This window comes from Alligator mississippiensis, chromosome 5, assembly GCF_030867095.1.
Source record: "Alligator mississippiensis isolate rAllMis1 chromosome 5, rAllMis1, whole genome shotgun sequence".
In the NCBI taxonomy this organism is placed as follows: domain Eukaryota; kingdom Metazoa; phylum Chordata; order Crocodylia; family Alligatoridae; genus Alligator; species Alligator mississippiensis.
Genome location: NC_081828.1, coordinates 93,901,900 through 93,920,932, shown reverse-complemented (window position 1 = coordinate 93,920,932; position 19,033 = coordinate 93,901,900). Strand labels below are relative to the sequence as shown.

Genomic DNA, 19,033 nt, shown 5'->3' with positions numbered 1-19,033 from the left:
CTAATTGGTGCATATGTTCTGACTATTACAACAACAATATAATGTAAAGGTAAAAGAACAGTAGTTTGACAAATTTATTTGCTCTTAAGATTCCTGCCTTATTTTAATCATTTTAAATATCAAAATGTCATAACACAAAAAGGAAATTCTATTTCTACAACTTTTAATTGAATTGTCCTGTGAAATTTGACATTTGTAAGAAACACATGAGAATGGACTCTCTTTATGATGCAAAATTATATTAGGATCAAATACTTTCACAGGTGTCAGGCACCTTCAAAAAGACATTCCTAGCTTTTCCTGTTCATAAAAGTAGGAGGTTTGTATTGTGCTTGTTGAATCCAAGGATACAGAGTGACTTCCAGTGGATTTCAAATATCTAGCCTTAATCAAGTGCTTTCCAGCCCAGGGGAACTAAGTTACATGTGTTGCTGCAAATGGATTCATATTGATTTTAGGGAAAAATGATCTATTAAAAAAAGTGGAAAACTTTAAGGGATTTTTCGCCATGTCTCCACATTAAAAAAATAAATTCTTACCTCTTAATTTAGGTACTGTTTAATTGGCTCAGAACAGCTGTGTAAAGAAAATGAGAGAGGTGGGTCTGCATAATTTAAGGATCCTTGTACGTACATTATTATAGACATGCAAACTGACTTCACAGGGACTGAACAGACTTCTTTGAAAGAACTTGATTAAGGTTTCAAAGTCAGTCACTCAAAAGTCAGGAAATGCCAGAACTGAGGTGGTTTGTTCCATTGTAATTCATTCCCTTGATGAACACAGGTTGTGATTTATAGTTACTAATTCTGTGGTCACCTACCAAGTAATATTGCCTTTGCCCACAGTCTCCATTTTCATCATCTCCACAGCCAAGCTCAGTGTGGTGGTGCTGCCTCTTCCTCCCACACCACTGCTGGACTCTTGCCTCGTTTTCAGCTGCAAAGCTGGAGTAGCTGTCTGCTGAGTATGTGCAAACTCTAGTTCTTCAACACTTGACTAAATTGGGGAAAGATTTTTACAGGTCCAACCTCCCTGTACACTTCTTTTTCTAAAATGTCAGGGAGCAAAATCTCTCAAACAAAGTTTCTCCCCCGCCCCTCTCTCTGCATATGCAGTTGTATATGCATAATTTGGACAGATTTTCCCCAGTCTTAATCTCAGAAATGGTTGAACAGTTATGGACAATAGCTTCCAAAACAATTCAGTCAGAGGCAAACGCCTAACTTGGTTGAATTTTCAGCATGTGGGTTGGTAAGCTTCTTTGGGTAGATGTGATATCTTTTATTAGACCAACTGAGTAGTTGGAAAAAAGTTATTTGCAAGCTTTCAGGCACAAGCACCCTTCTTCAGGCATAGGGAGCCTCTGCTATTCTGAGATCTCCAAGGAATGAAAGAAGCTTTCTTTCATTCCTTCATTTCTTTCATTCCAAGAAATGAAGTTTTCTTTCATTCCTTGGAGATGTCAGAACAGCAGAGACTTCCTATGCCTAAAGAAGGAGCTTATGCCCAAAACCTTGCAAAAAACTTTTCCCCAACTGCTCAGTTGGTCTAATAAAAGATATCACATCTACCCAAAGAAACTTGCATGCCTATGTCCTTAGATCAACATGGCTACAGCCAAAACCCCAGCAGCATGTGGGTTAATATTTTCTAAGTTTATATGCACCTGAGAACACTAGTCCTGGCTGTAATATATCTGTGTTCATTGCCCAGGCACTACTACTTCTACTTCTATCTCCATGGTAATTTCCATTCACAATTTTCCAGGTCTTAATGGTGCAGTAACCACAAAGCATCCATGCAGATCTCCAAGCTCTGTATTCTGCACTTTCTATGTTCTGTTCTAATGAAGGAAGACTTACCTGGGTCTTCAATTTGGAATAAGACCATATTTAATATTTTCCTTAACATAAACTAGTAGAAAAATAGGAAAGAAACCACAGAAAAGAAAAGCATTGTCCAAAGACACCAAAGGCACCCTAATCCGCTACAGGTAAAGCAGCGGGACAACCTGCTGCTGCAAGGTTGTTGAAAGGTACTCAAGATATTCAGGGAAGGCAGAAGAAAGCAAAAACCTCCCACAGTCCATAAGTATCTGACAATGAAGAAAAAATCCTTCCCAGCCTCATGTGACAACAACCAACAAAGTACAGAAGCATGGGAAGAACCAAAACCCTGCTTTCTGTTTTGCAACCTGGGAACAGTGAGCATAACTCTACACATCACACGATGTAACTCAGGGGTGGGTAAAATATGGCCCATAGGCTGAATCCGGCCTGCCAGGTGACTGGATCTAGCCTGTGGCAGCCCCCATGGTGCTCAGCTTGCACCGGACAGCCTATGCTAGGCTTCTGCCGACAGCCACAGCCCAGCCTCAGACAGCCTATGCAGCTTCTGGTACGGATGTAGCTGGATGCTGCTGTGCTCCCCCGACCTCCAGGGGCAACTCCTGCCCCTGATGCGCCGCATTGCTCTGGGTGAGCGGGCAGGCAGTTTCAGCTCGGCAGGTTCTGCCCCGGGGGTTCTGACTCCAGCTCCCAGCCACCTTCTGGTGGAAGGTGGAGCTGCAGCTGGAGCCCTGCATGTTGGAGTAGGAGCCACCTGGCTGAAGCTTCCTACTCACCTGCTTGCCAGAAGTAGTGTGGCTCAGCAGGGGCAGGGACAGGAGTAGGAGCTGTTGCTGGAGGCAGGGGGTTCAGAGCAGCATCTGGCTGGCTGCACCTGCACTGGAAACAGCTCCACTGGAAGACACTGCTGTCTCTGCCGTGCTGTGCCACTCTTGGCAGGTGTGCAGCTTCAGTCAGGCAGCTTCTGCCCCAGCACATGGGGCTTCAGCTTCTGGCTGCCCTCTTGGCCTGGGCAGGAGCAGGAGCTACTGCTGGAGGCAGGGGAAGCAGAACAGCACCTGGCCCAGCTGGGCTGTGGGCAGTGGCAGGAGTGCAGCACAGGCTGCCCTGGTGCAAGTGGGCAGGGGCTCAGACCCATTTGGAGCACTGCAAGGGAACTGTAGACCACACCGACTGGGTGAGCTCTGCTGCATGTGCCCCCTTGCCTCCCTTCCTTCCTCTCACCCATGGCAGGCTCTGGAGACCTTGTGCCAAGGCAGCACCTCCACCCGAACACACACATGCACATACCTCCCTAAACCCCTTCCCCTGCCCTCCAGGGCAGGGGTGTATAGGGAGCAGGCCCCAAGCCTCAGTCCAGAACTGTCACTGCCTGGTGACCTGGCCCCATGATCCCAGCCTCATGTGCCTCTTTCACTCCTGAATACTGCTTTCCACCTGCCTGCAGCCTCATAGGGAGTTTTGGTGAGTTGTTGTGGGGGGGCAGGAGGAGAGAGTACTCACCTAGCTCATGACATCTCATCAAAATTTCCCATGTGGCCCTTGGGCCCAAATAATTGCTCACCCCGATCTAACTGGGCATGCACCAACCTGCATGATGTCAGAGTCTGCAGGATTTTAAAAAGGGCCCTCAATGGCCAAAGCAGTATTCAGGTCCAGCTCCATTATGAAATACATGGGTGAAAACCCATTGTGCTCCTGTGAGCCCAGGACCCTGGTGGACCCTCAGGAGGACCCCGACCCAATCCCCCAGCGTGGAGCTGGGAGGTAGGAGGGGCCAGCAGTGGGTGGGCATTTGGTGCTGGGGGCAGCTGAGTGGAGCTGAGAAGGATCACGCTGCACCTCAGCTCCTACTTATCCCAGTCCCTTAGAGAGCTGAGCAAACAGAGTGTGCAAACAGGCGCTCTAGGCCTGGAGATGGGGGGAGCAGCAGCCTTGGGCCGACCCAGCGGTGGTGGGGAGACAGAAGGGGGGATGGGGGAGGAGTGGGCCTGGGCCTGAGGGGAAGAGAAGACCTGTTCTTCCTCTCCCCCAGCCACTGCTGCACCGGGCTGCATCAGGGTAGGCCCACCGCTCCCCCTCATCGTTGCAGTGGGCCCACTCCCCCCCCCCACATCAGGCCTTGGCCCACTTCTCCCCTTCCCCCACCACCACTACGGCCATTGCGTCAGGTCCACTCCTCCCCACACTGCTGCTGGGTTAGCCCTGCAGGCAGTAATGACAGAAGGGCGGCAGTCTGAGGCCAGCACCAGTGGCCTTGCCCCCCCGCAGCATCCTAACCACTCTCTCCCCACCCCTACCCCATGCCAACATCACCGTTATCACCTCCAAGGAGCAAAGTGGGGGAGGCGAGGCCAGCTCCGGTCTCTACCTGCATGGAGCAGCCTCCTGCCCTGTGCATGAAACAGGGTGGTGAGGCCATTGCTTTCACCTCCAGGGAACAGGGCAGGCGGGGGGCAAGGCCACTGGAGCTGGCCTTGCCTCCCAACTCTGTCCTCTGTGTCCCTGCCATCATGGTGGCACGTTGCTACCTGTCTGAATGCTTTTTCACATTCTGATTGGCTGTTTGTCAGCCAATCAGAGCGCAAGTAAAGCATTGCGGACAGACAGACAGATTAAGGCTTTTATAATATTAGAATTCTATGAATAATTGCCTACCCCTGATCTAGCTGATAACGGGGTAAAATTCCTTCCTGATAGCAAATGTGGTGATCGGTCTGATTCTCAGTGGAGGGGTAAGGCTTGCTAACTAGGAACCTCTGGGTTTTAGTCCCGGAGGGAGCACTGACACATCCAGTCAAAATCTCTAGCCTTTCCCAGTGCTTCTGATGAAGGCAAAATAAAAGCCCACCCTGAGATCTATAGCAAGAGAAGAGAAGCTGTAAGGAATTTTGGATGAAGCTGTTAGTTAAACTAAGAAGGGTCTAAGTATCAACTGTAGAAAAACAATGCACAATAATTACAAAGAAGATCATTCCTGTATGCAACATCAAAGTGGAAAAGGAAAAGATAAGGCAGGTCAATAAATTTATCTGCTTTGAAAGCTGGATAACATCAGATGGTAAATGTGATCATGAAATAAAATGGAGAATAGTGATGGAAAAAGACATTGAAAATGAAAAAGATACTGACAAATAGTAAAATTTCTATGAGGATGAAGTTAAGCGTTTTGGATTGCTACGTTATACCAGTCCTCATGTGTGCATCAGAATGCTGGACAACATCGCCATGTATGGAAAAGAGAATTGAAGGAACTGAGATATGGTTATTAAGGCTCATCTTGAAGGTATGTTGGACAAGTCACACTTCAGACTGATACCTAGAGAGAGAGATCGAGAGTGATCCAACTGGACAGTTCTCCCCATATCACTTCCATAAGCTTATCCCAACTGAAACAGCTGTAGAACCTGAACCTTTGGGATTTGATAGTTCAGATCTATCTGAGGGACAAACATTCCACCCCACATATACCACGTTGGTAGCAATGGAGCTTTTGCAGCATCTAGCAGAAGAATTTCTTGCCTTGGAAGGGAAAATAAGGGCCAAAGGTGACCCCTCTTTAAAATCTTAATACTGCTATTAAGCAATATTGCTCCTGCTAGGGGAATAGAATTTACTGCCAGGCACCACCTTACAACATCCTGCAATCCCAGCAGAGAGACAGGGTCACTCAAGGTTGTTGTTCTCTCAGGCATGTAACTCCTGTAGATAACCACTGAAAAATGTTGAAAGCTTAACTCTGCAAAAGACACTGTAAATATAGGTCTGTGCCAAAGCTTTGTACTTTGATAGGAAGTATTAGAATAAATCGAGTCCTTTACCAATTTACAACTCCATACAGTAAACTCATATCTGTTAGAGAAGAATATTTTACATTTCTACCTTGAGATCAATACTGGATCATAAATTATGATAATGAAGAACTCTGACTCCCAGAAACAACTATGACAACTAAACAATTAACTGAACCAAAATAGATTTCACTGTGTTTTCTAACATTGAGTGACAAGTTTCTTAATAGTTGGGTCCCAGCATAAATAAGAGACAGCTGTTTACAGAACAGGAGCATAATCTTATGGTTAAGGTACAGGACTGGGACACAAGCTATTTGGCTGCAGTTCTTCACAGGATTTGTCCTGATTTCTTTCCCCCTAGCTGTTTGTTCAGCTATTGTCCAGTCTATATTTGCTATACCGTAACTATATTTTATCACATGCTTATTTGAGCTATTGGTAGTATAAAGAATTTCCCCTAAAGCGTAAGTGTAGACAAGCCCTTGTTTGGTGTTATGCACACATACAGCTATATTAAACTGATGTTCATTAGCTTTATTAACCTTTGTCAAATTTTTGCAAATTGCATTCAAATGTCTGCTTGCTTCTTGTTAACAGAACCAAGGGAAAGATAATTGCCAAAGCCATGCACAAAGAACTATTTGTACTTGCTTGTACATATAAATGTGTACTGGCAGAGGAAAAGGAATTTATTTCATTGGTATTGAATACATCCTAACATCCTAACATTCAGTAGTCACCAGAGACATTGAGGGGGCAGATTTCATAAGAAAAAAATTATCAAGATCACACAGACTGTACTCCTCCCTTTTCTTTCCTAAGTAACAACCTAAATTCTAGTTGGCTCTCAATTATCTTTCAAAGTTTCATCTTTAATTGTACCAGTCCTTTTATTTTTCTTTTTGTGCTAGCTCAAGAATCAACAACATTGTGACTTAGAAGGTGATATGCATCTTTTATAATAATTCCCTTGTGTATTCTATTCTTATGATGAAAAGAATGCTCTTTTTTAACATAATGGGCCATTGAATATAATACTTCAGATAGTACCTATTTGTATTTCCAGGTACAAATGTTTCCAAAGTGAGCTTAAATCACTAACTGCAACAAGAATATTTTTTTATTGCAGTGTAATCAAATTTGGACAAGCTTTTATATCACAAATATTTGGTTTATATGATATTAAGGCTTTGATCAGTGATAAAGCCATGTAATATAACTCATGACAGTCTCCTTTCTCTGTTTATGCCATTTGTAACTACTTCCTCATCAAATTCACCTTTTGATTTCTTTGTCTGTATCAGATTCCGAATTCTGTTTACCAGTTTATCTTCAACTCATTTACATGTCTCTTACCTGACAGTAAATCACCTTGACCCCCTCCCTCCATGTACAATAAAGCATTGTTAATTTAAAATTCAGGGGACTGAAAAACACTGACTTTGAAATAAATGGATTTAAAGTGAAACGCATGTTAATTTGCATATGCACAAATTAGTATGGGTATCCACAAGCTAGTTCACTCACAGTTGAGGCATTTGTGAAATTTTGATGCAAACTGATATTTTGAACTATCTGCTATTCAACAACAAAGTTTTACTTTATTCCCATGGTGAGTCTTCTGAGACATATGGCTCAAAACATTTCCATTGCAAAGTGATGCATTCCAATGAAATTTCTCTTTGAATGAATTGTTTTACAATTTTGGTAATGTTTTATCATTTGATAGTGTTTCATTAATTTGGAAAAAAAAGATTAAGCCAGTCCTTTATAAAGTTTTTAGTTGATTTATTTAATCTTCAGTTGATTTTGCTCTTTAAATTCTATTTTTTTTATGAGATATCTCATATTGTTTTAAAATGTAAAAACATATTTTGATGTTTTTGAATTAGTTTTTAAAATGCTTTTTCCACAAGAAACGTCAAAATTTGGACTGTTTCTGGATTGTTTAAGAATCAAAACACATTTACCCCATGTGTTCCCTTGTGGAAAAGAAATGGAATTTTCTGACTGGCTCTAAAATTATTAGTTGTTGTTGTTGTTGTTGTTATTATTTTTTGCTTGTGTTGAAATTGCTCTTCTTGGGCATTGGTATGAATTTATGTCCCCTGTTATTGTAGACAACACATAGAACCATACAGAAGTAGGGCTGGACAGGATCTCCAGAGGTCATCTAGTCCAACCCCCTGCCTGAGGCAGGATCATCCCTAAACAAACCATCCCGTACAAACCATAAACTAAACTCCACATAAGACTACCAACAACCCTGACACAACACAGACCAAACATCCTAACCTGCCATAGGTAAAGCAGAGTAACCACGGTGGCCAATGTGCTGCTTCTATACAATGTTGTCAATATATGCTCAAGAGATCTTGAGAGAGAGGCAAAAACCCCCACAGTCTTTATCAATCTGACCATGGGGTAGAATTTCTTCCATCATATAATACCTTTCATAAAGTTGCGAGAGGCAAAAATTTCTTAGGCATCTGATACCTTCTATTGGACCAAGTATGTAGTTAGCTTAAAGGTTAGACAAGCTTTCAAATGCAAGACGTTGTTTGTTAGGTCTGTAATCACAGGAAGCCAGGCACAGAACAGTGGACATGGGTGTGGTGGGCTGTGGATTTCCAGAATATAGTGATTTGCAGGGTATCATCCTCGGTATGGCTTGCAGTATTTAGAAAGTTGATGTTAGTGTAGGAGTATTCCAGAGAAATATTGATTGGTGGATGATGGTTGTTAAACCTGTGGTAGAAATCAGTGAGTCTGGATGTTCAGTCCAGATGATGAAAATATCATCTATATAATTCAGGTATAGTACAGGTTTGGTGCAATTTTAAGATTTTTTTTCCCCTAAAGGTGGCTTTTGAGGAGATTGGCATATTGAAGGACCATCTTTGTACCCATAGCTATGCCCATGGTTTGGAGGAAGTCACAATTGTTGAAAGAGAAGTTTTTGTGGGTGAGGTTAAAGTGGATGATTTGTGCAACATATTGTTCCAAATCTAAGTCTACTCCATATTCTTAAAGGTATTTTAGGCAGGTAGTAGTGCCTTCATGGTTTGGGATGTTAATATACAAGGTGGTGATATCCATGGTTGCAAGGTCTTTTCAGGTAGGTGGTTGATGTTTTGGATTCAGTTGAGGAAGTCTGAGGAAACTTGCTCTTTGAGTGACACATGGTTTCAGGATAGTTTCTATGCATCCTGATAGCTTACAACATTTCAGAAAGGTATTGCATGCTAATGTAAAGGTAGCTAGGGTTTTTATGCTGCCAATATGATTATGTTATATATGGTTAAAAATGTATTCTAATTTCCAGTCAGAAATATCTGTGACCACTTAGTACCCACTTGTTCTTGTACAAAATGCACTCTTAGCTTTAATAGCTCTTCTCTCCCCTTTTGGCATTTGCTCCCATGGTTTACTAATAGATTCTTAGCCTTCTTTTTGCACAGCTTAAACCTGTAAATTCTCATTGCCTCCTTTCTTCTGATTATGCTCTCCATTCCCTTGATCATCCTAGCAGCCCTTCTCTGCACCTTGTTCCAGATTAAATTTATCCTTTCTTGAATAAGGGTGATCAGACCAGTGTATATTTCTTTGGTACTGACCTGAGGTCTGACCAGGAAATTGTGCGATAGTTTTAATACTGTTCTTTGTCTTACAGTAACATCTTCCATCAGGTGTTACTGATGGAAACATCTTAACTGTTTACAGGTGGAATTGCATTTTCCCCTTTTTATCACTGCAACACAATAACACCTTATCTAATCATCTGGTATACTTGGATGCCTCTTGTTTTCAGTTGTCTACAACTGAAGAACTTTCAGTTGAAAGAATTTGCTTTTATTAACCCTGCTTGTATTTTATGCAATCGAATTTCATCCATTTCATCTTGTATGTCATTCTAGTATTTGGACAAACCACTTTGGTTGGTGAATATCACCAATTATAGTACAAACTTTTCTGGAAAAAAACATTTTCCTGAATGTAACTTATTTCATAGTTTTGTAGTAGCTAGGGTCAGGAGGGACCTGAACAGATCATCTAGCCTGACCCCAAACAGTGCTATTTGCTATTTGGTATTTTATAGTTCAGACCCATTGTTGGATGAGTACAGAAGGAAATGGACTTGACTTGTCCTCTGATGATTCAATCATAAAACATTGTCCTTGACTCTTCCTTTTCTGATGGGCCAGGAGAAGGAGCAAGGAATCTCTGACAAACTTTGCCAGATATCCCATTCTCAGGCAGCACCAGACCTACCATAGTTTCATAGTAGCTAGGGTCAGGAGGAACCTGAACAGATCATCTACCCTGACCCCCTGCCACAGGCAGGAATGAATGCTGGGTTCACAAGACCCCAGACAGGTGCTCGTCCAACCTCCTCTTGAATTTGCCCAAGGTAGGGGCAAGGACCACCTCCCTGGGAAGTTGGTTCCAGATTTTGGCCACCCTAACTGTAAAACATTGCCTTCTGATCTCCAACCTAAACCTATTCTCTGTCAGCTTACGACCATTGTTCCTTGTCACCCCAGGTGGTGCTGGGGAGAAAAGAGCTCTACCTATTTGCTATTGATTCCCCCTGATGAGCTTGTAGGCAGCCACCAGGTACCCCCTCAGCCTCTTCTTGCTGAGGCTGAACAGGTTCAGGTCCTTCAGTCTCTCCTCATAGGGCCTGTCCTGCTGCCCTCTTACCAAGTGGGTGGCCCTCCTCTGAACCCTCTCCAGGCTGGCCACATCCCTTTTGAAGTGCGGTGCCCAGTACTGGATGCAGTACTCCAACTGTGGCCTGACCAAAGTCGCATAGAGGGGGAGGATCACCACTCTGGACCGGCTTGAGATGCATCTTTGGATGCATGACAAGGTATGGCTGGCCTTGCTGGCTGCAGTCTGGCATTGGCGGCTCATGTTCATCTTGGAGTCAATAATGACTCCAAGATCCCTTTCCGCCTCTGTGCTTTCAAGAAGGGAACTCCCCAGCCTGTATGTATGCTGTGGATTCCTTCTCCCAAGGTGCAGCATCCTACATTTGTCTGTTGAACCCTATCCTATTCTCATCTGCCCGCTTTTGTAGTCTGTCCCAATCTAGTTGCAGCCTCTCTCTCCCTTCAAGTGTGCCCACCTCGCCCCACATCTTAGTGTCATCAGCAAACTTGGACAGCATGCTTTCCACCCCCTCGTCCAAGTCGCTGATAAAGATGTTAAACTGAGGGCCCGAGGACCGAGCCCTGGGGTACCCCAATGCTCACATCTCGCCAGGTTGAGTACAACCCATCCACCACTACTCTCTGGGTGCGCCCCATCAGCCAATTTTTTACCCATCCAACTGTGCAGGCATCAATGCCGCAGTCATTTAATTTATTGATAAGGATGGGGTGAGAGACAGTGTCAAACGCCTTCTTAAAGTCTAGAAAGACTGTCCACAGAGACACCATCATCTAAGGATTTAGTTACTCAGTTGTAAAAGGCAATCAGGTTGGTCAGGCAGGACCTGCCTTTGGTGAACCCATGCTGATTGCCCCTGAACATGATCTCCCCTGCAGGCCCCCCACAGATATGCTCCTTGATGATTCTCTCCAAGAGCTTCCCGAGCACCGACGTGAGGCTTACTGGCCTATAATTACTTGGGTCCTCCTTCCTTCCCTTCTTAAAAATAGGGACCACATTAGCCAGTTTCCAATCCCCTGGCACCTGGCCAGATGACCACGAATGCTCATACAGCTGGGCCAAAGGCTCCGCGATGACCCCTGCCAGCTCCCTCAACACCCTTGGGTGGAGGGGATCTGGACCTGCAGATTTAAAAATGCCTAGCCCTTCCAGAACATCCCTAACTACATCTGCACTGACTGAAGGCTTGATAGAGCTATCCCCAAGATTGTCCCTACCTCTGGTAGGTGGGATATCCCGGTCCCTGTTCAAGAAAACAGAGGCAAAAAAACGGTTAAAAATATCAGCTTTCTTGTTTGGCATGGCCACCAGATTACCGTTTGTGTCTTGCAGGGGCCCTACATTGCCTGATATCCTCTTCTTGCTCCCAATGTACTTGAAAAAGGACTTTTTGTTGTTCTAAATCCTGGACGCTAGCCTGAGTTCCATCTCTGCCTTGGCCTTCCTAATAGCCCTCCTATACTCCCAGGCCGAGGAGGAGTACTCCTCCTTGGTGATAGTTCCTCCCTTCCACTGGTTGTATGCCTCCCTTTTAGTCCTCAGGCATTGCTGAATGCCCTTGCTGAGCCAAGGGGGTTTCTGAGCACTCTTACCCCCCTTGCTTCTCTCAGGGACTGTTATCCTTTGGGCCTGGAGGATCTCCCCCTTAAGGTATGACCATCCCTCATGGGCCCCCATCTCCTCTACCTTCTGGGCCCTTAGTTCTTCCCTCACTAGTCTCCTAAGCTCCTTGAAGTTGGCCCTTCTGAAGTCAAGGGCTTTAGCCTTGGTGTGAAACCTAGACACCCTGCGTTGGATAGTGAAATCCAGCAGGTGATGATCACTATTGCCCAGGTGGTCAAGGACCTGCAGTCCCCTCACCAGGTCATCCCCTATGGCCAGGACCAGGTCCAGCAAGGCGTTACCCCTAGTGGGGCTGTACACTTCCTGGATAAGGTGAAGGTCCTGTAATACAGCCAGGAACCTATGCGAGCGGTCAGACCTGGCTGTCTCCTCCTCCCAGCAAATGTCTGAGTAGTTTAGGTCACCCATGACAATAACATCCCTTGACCTAACTGCCTCCATAAGCTGATTGGAGAAGTCCTGGTCTAGCTCTTCCCCCTGGTTGGGTGGTCTGTAGTAGATGCCCACCGTAAGGTCCCTATCAGGTTACATGAATTGAAAATTGAATCCCAAAACTACCTTCTCTCTTCCCATAGAGGTGGTGCTGTGATCAATGCAGGCTTTCATTTGAGAACTTCTCTTTGTTTTTCACCATCTTGCTTTCTAAAGCACATTATGTTACCTTGTGTACAGATGCTATATAAAAAGAAATTGTTTTGTTTTTTTCAGGCAGAAAACATACACTGCAGGACGCTTTTTCTTTTATTCATTTCAGTCTTTGAATACCAAATAAATTATTTTCAGGTTTTTTTGAGGATGAAAGAAGACACAGATGTGCACACTGCTGACAGTCAAAACTGAAATGCAAAGATGTTACAGAAGGACTCGAAGCATCCAAATTACTCCTGTTTCCATGGGATTTATGGGTTCAACTTTCATTTCACTTTGGTTCTTTTCTGTTTTAGGCTAATCACACATTCAGTTTTGTGGAGAATCTGAAGACTTATGCAGAGACATGGCTCAGGATGTCCAAGATGTTTAAACATGGCGAAAATTTCTTCATGCTTAGTCAACTTCAGGTTGGTGAATGACGGGCAACTACCTAGTTTCTAATATTTACAATAGAAACTACAATTGAACAGTAGAGGTGCCTGTGTAGGAGGCCACATACAAGTGTTACATTTCTGTCGGGAGAACCACCATTCTCCTGTTAGAAACCACAAGTGTACATACTTTCTCATTGTTTCTTCTCGATCAAAAATGGCAGCTCCAGGAGAAAAATAACCCAACCTTCACCTGGCAGAAGTGGCTTCTTGGTGAGTTTTCCACAGGAGAACAAATATTTGTACGCTTCCCTGTAGCTTTACTCCTCCTGGGGACCAGGAGAAGTTTAGCTATGGGCAAAATCTCCTGTGCCTTCCAGAGACAGGGGTTATGCTGGTTTGGAGAAGGCACAGGAGACAGCTGCTCCTCATTTCTTGTAGACTGAGGTGAGAAGCAGCTGCTAGCTGCTCCCTGCTGGGTCCTCACACACTGGGGACTCTAGTGTGAAGAGTGGGCAGGGCACTTTTTCACTACTATTTCTGCTTGGTGCCTGGGAACTGAGTGAAGGGAGCATTGAAGGAAACTCCATGCCTGTTCTACACAGCAGGAACAGGAAGACTGGAGCAGCCACTGCTTCTCAAGCTTTTCCCAGACTGGGATCACCCAAGTCTCAGGAAGGCACCAGGAACAGGGGTGGGAAGGTTGCTGGCTGAATGCCTGTATGGCTCCTTCTCCTGGAATCATTACTAGTGGTGGAAGTTTACAAGCATTTGTTTTTAGCGGTGGTATGCAACAGAAATCATGGATCTAGAGCTAGGAATATACTCAGGAATGTACAGAAGCTCTACTTTCAGGAGCAGCAGTTGCAGAGATGTGGTAGTCCCATGTGGTACAGTTAGTGCACATATAGATTATAAAATATAGGGGCTGTCTGCCTGCATAGTTATGGAGAAAGTTTCTGTAATAGGGGTACTGAAGAAAGTGTCTGTGTAACAGTGGGATTGTACTGCAGCTTATCAAACCTGTAAGGTTGTTACTAAAAAGTCCTTTAAAAAGTATTTAAGAAAGTGATACTACCCATCTCCAGAATTCCTATATAATACTGCAAATATAATGAATAGGACAGTGGCAAGCAATATCTAAGGCAATTGGCAAGATTTTAAGGAATAAAATAATAGATGGAACTTCCTTAATGCTCATCTGCATCTCCCAGTGGTTCATGTAATTGATGTTTCCAGAGGGCTGATGGGGAAAATGTAAAATGCAGTACTGATAAGCAAAAGCAGCGAGTATATAAACAAAGCACCTTGTTAATAGTTCTCCTTCTGCATATTTCCAGGTCTCTCAATCATGCTTTTAACTCACTAAAGTGTAATTTTGCCATGTTTTACTCTCTAAGATTTGCAGAGCTATTAAGCTTTTGGCAAATAAATAGGATTCTGTTGTGGCTCATACATCAACGATAGAATTGTTAATTAAGATTCAATTAAGGAATGCTGCTTGTGATCATGCATGCAGCTTGCTGATCCCAGGATGCTTTTGTGAAAAGAACACTTAGTTCTTTTTCTCTGAAACTGAACAAATGAAATGAAGACATTGAGATAAAAAACACAGAATATCAATGTGCCTTTTCTCCATGGAATATTATCCTTTTTATTATTAATAATGGTAATTAATAAGTTGCTTTAACATTATGTTTTTTCCTCCAGAACAAGGAAAGAAAAGTCTCTGTCCCAGGGAACTTACAAGAAAAGTAGAGGCATGATTCAATTTGTTTTAGGGTAGGAGAGGTGAAGGAAGTCTAAGCGTACTACGCTAGGTGTGTGTGGTTAGTCACTATGCATGGATATGGCCTGTTTCTGTAAAGTGTCTGCTGCTGTTATTCAGGCAGCATTCAGCGTGAATTACTCTGTCAATAATTCCACCTAAGTCGCAGGAGGGTTTACTAATGGATGTGTGGGCTCCTGCACTGTAAGAAGCAGATCAGGACCATTGCTTCTCTTGGGTCTCAAAGTGAAGGTGGAAGCCAAAGATTTAGGAGACCAGTGGGCATTTTCCTGACTTCTTGTACTGCCGTGGAGATGTCCTTCTCTGAATTGGGAGTTATAGGATTTACTTTCCTTACAAGGATGCTATAAGGAAAGATGCATAGAAGATTGTAAGACATACAGACACTATGGAGATGGGGGCCATATGAGTATCAAATATATAGAGAGATAGTTAATGCCATGGTAGGAACACGAGAAAAATGTCATGAAGTGTTCTTTTTATTTTCTTTAAATTACAGGCTACCTAGGTTAGAAAAACTACATGCAGTCTTATCTAATGATTCAGATCTCCACAGGCTTAGACTACTTGTTAGAAATCATTACTTACACAAAGATAACCAAGACTAGATATAAGAAGAATTACCTTTAGTACAAGCAGGGCTATTTTCCAGCTTTGTGAAACAATTATGGTTTAGAATGCATGATGCACATTCTGTTTTGAGTAAGCAGAATGGCTAGGTAGTTTGTGATAAAGAAGAAATAGTTCTCTTGGTGCTGTCTTCTAAATCATTTAAATACTAATAGGTAATTTAAAAGGACATAGAAAAAAATAATCAAAATCCAAGGGTGTTTAGCATTCAGACTCTTGTTTCTGAAGTTCGGAATGTTTTTGCTATGGAGAAACTATTCTCAACAAATGGTAGACTACTTATATTATTGGGAACTTGTGTTGTACCTAAGTACAAAAAGGGAGGCTGGGTTGGACCCATGAGAGTAATTGAAAGATCTGTTCCTCTAGCATTGAATAATTGTCTTAGATTCTTCCTGTTGTTGGATGAATAGTCTGTTGTCTTGAAGATTTTATACTTTGGCTATGCCAGACTTGTAGGAATTATAAGGGGTGGCCATTGAAGGCAAAAATGCTGTAAAGTGTTGAGGATTAGATTCCTCATAAAAGAGGTTTTAATCAGTGGTGCTTCGAAGTCAGTTATAATAACTGTAATGTAGAATCTTTTTAACTGCACCTTGTTGTGAAGGGCACTACTTATTTTAGGGCTCCATTATTTCTACTTCTGGAGCACTAATGCCATATGTTGGAATCTAAAATATTGAATTTGAAAATTGATTTTTTTTTTTAAAGCAAATTTCCTATAGTGGGCATTAAAAAAGGCTTTCTATGACCCTTTTAGCCTTGGTTATGATATGACCAGTATGTGTATCTATTGCTATATTGAAAGAAGAAAATGTGTAAAAAGACAGAGGGAAATTGAAAGAACTCATTGTATAGAATATGAAGAATCCTATGTAATATGGTGCATTTACCCATGGCTTAATTCTTTGCTGTGTCTTTTAAAGGAATTCAGGGAATCAGTTAGAGTAGGCTGGACAGCTTGCTGTCCCTGGTAAAAGACATGGAAGTGGGAAGGGTGGAGTGGAGTTGTAAAGATTTAGGGTGTCAATTGGAGAATTTGTTTCTTATCTAGTGGGTTGTTTGTCTTTTATTGTAAGCTGCTCTGAGACTTCATGGATAGGGCAAGATTTTTATATATATATATATATATATATATATATATATATATATATATATATATATATATATATATATATATATATATATATATATATGTGTGTGTGTGTGTATATTTATATAAAAAGTATAATACCTTCAGTCTCCTTGAATTGAGACATATGGCTGCCTTATTATATATAAGATATCAAATATGATAGGTTATGCAGGGGTTCTAACACTTACTGGAGAAACAGTTAACTGGGAAATGTTTGGGTATAGAACAAATGGAGAATTTTCTCCTTTTCTGGAAACCCATAGCTAATAAAGCCCCACCCTTCGTATAAAACATGTTAAAATCTCTGGGGCGGTGGGTATGTGTATATATGCGCATACATACACACTCTTTAAATTTATCCTCAACACATCTATGAAGTAGGAAAACATTGTTAATTCTATTTCCCACGTCAAGAACTGATCATAGGAAGATGAAGGCTGTGACCACCTGCAGTAACAGATCCAGGAACAGGGCAGGGAGGATGAGGCCACCCTGTCACCCACTTTGGTTTTGCCGTGCATGTGTAATGAGCTCTGAGCTTAATGCCTGATCAGTGCAAGTTGCTGCTGGATCTTCACATGAGCAGTGGACTCTGAGTTCACCAGCTAGATGGGGGCAGGAGTCTGGGCAGAGTCCCTACTTTTGCCTGGCTCTGGAGCCTGGGGGTGAACACTGTTGCTGTTCATCCTTACCATCTCTTCCTCTTCCTGGAAGGGATGCTCTCACCCCCCCCCCCCTCCCTCTGGGCTCTGGGGGCAGTGCTTATCCCCTGGGCTCCAGAGCCACATGAAAGCAGGGACTCCAGCCAGACCCTATGCTGAGAGCTCATGTGCAGTACAGCCACAGGGGTGTGTGACTGTGCTGCCACATCTTCTCTGGATCCACCCTTTACAGCATGGTACATTTACTAGGACTGCTGTGGTACCCTTGAGCACACTAGGCAAGTCTTCATGAGCTGTCCCGTATGCCAGATGCAGTGCAACAACATTTGAATGGTGCCACAGGCACTCATATGATCTTTGTTTGTCTAATTGGCCCTATATCTCATCAGTGCTAATTAACCTGCCTGAAGTGCTGCATGAAATGCTGTTTAGGAAGTGCAGCTTGCTTGAGGGCATCCCTGCCGTGGATGGAAAACTTGCCATCTAGAAAGTGGCCCAGTGACTTGTGCCAAGATCATGTGAGAAATCCATGGCTGAGGAGGGTGTTAAATGTGAGTCAATATATACTTCCAGCACAAGTGAATAGTATAAGCATTGTATTGTAAATCATATTTCTTGTTTCTAGGAAGCTTTGCAAAACAGTTTTATAAAGAACTTCGTAGAAAGTCACTTGAATCTTGATGTGGGAAAATTTGTTGGCAAGCTGCAAATATATGGTATGTATACCTAAATGCATGCTTATTACCTTAGCAGGCTTTGCGTTTGACTTAAACTTGCTCATGATTTGCTGTTACAAATTTCATTTCACCTTGGTTAGATAATCCTTCATTTTAGTTTCAAAAGTTGTTGTTGTTGTTTCTTTTAATTGTTTGTTTGGAAGAACAGGATAGTCTTAACACAGTCTAAAGACTTGGAGGTAAGGAGAAAATAAGATAGAATGCAGCCTAGTTTATCAAAGATAGACTGTGTCAAGGAGACCCAATGTCTTCCTTTGATAAGATAACTGATAACGGAAATGGGGTAACTCTATGGAACTTTGGAAAAACATTTGGTGTGGAAGAGAATTATGAGTCATGTAGGAGGAGATGAGGATTAGTATGATGAAAACTATCAAATGTGTATGGAATGGGATAAAATGCAGATGACAACAATAGATAGTACTGATAGGGAGATCAGGGCTGGATTTTATCTGGAGTTCCTCAAGGATTAGTCCTGGGACCAAAGTTCCCTCTAAGGAGTAGTGGTCTGTGAGCACGCTGCCTTGGTCCATGAGTGTGCTGCCTCGGTCCGGCATGGGACACTTATTGAAGGAGGCTGGGGGCTGGGGCCAGAGGCTGGAGCTGGGGGCTGAAGCCAAGAGGCTGGAGCTGGGGGCCAGAGGCTGGGGGCTGGGGCTGGAGCTGGGGGCTGGTGTGGGGTCTGTTGGCTCTGGGGAAGTGCTCCACTTCCCTGCATCGGGGCCGCGCCAGCCCCCGGGGGCATGTCCCCCAGTGTCCTGGAGCTGGCGGAGCCTCACTGGGGCAGGCAGCAGCTTCTCCCCAAGTTGTGGCAAGGCAGGGATGAAGCCTAGGGCAGGGAGCTGGTGTGGGGTCTGCTGCCTCCGGGGAAGTGCTCCACTCCCCGGTCCTGATGTGGGGGAGCGGAGCACTTCCCCGTAGCCAGCAGAGCTGGCACCAGGCTCCCGCCCCAGCCTCTCCTGGTGCGCGGCCTTGAAAAGGCTGTGTGCGGCCACACTTTTAGCTGTGCATGGCCACGCACGCATGCACATTAGAGGGTACCTTGCCTGGGACCAGTCTTATTTTATGTTTTCATTTGTGATGCTGATGCAAAAACGTAGGGGAGTGCTAATGA

At 43.5% G+C, this 19,033-nt stretch overlaps 1 protein-coding gene across 1 annotated transcript in view; it reads left to right on the top strand.

The window, feature by feature from the left end:
• The window catches only part of ABCA13 (ATP binding cassette subfamily A member 13), a 370,934-nt gene that overhangs the window by 137,285 nt on the left and 214,616 nt on the right, over positions 1–19,033 (top strand). Inside the window, 2 exon segments of the mRNA XM_059729347.1 lie at positions 12,889–13,002; positions 17,808–17,898. Of these exon segments, the coding sequence (XP_059585330.1) occupies positions 12,889–13,002; positions 17,808–17,898 (205 nt within the window).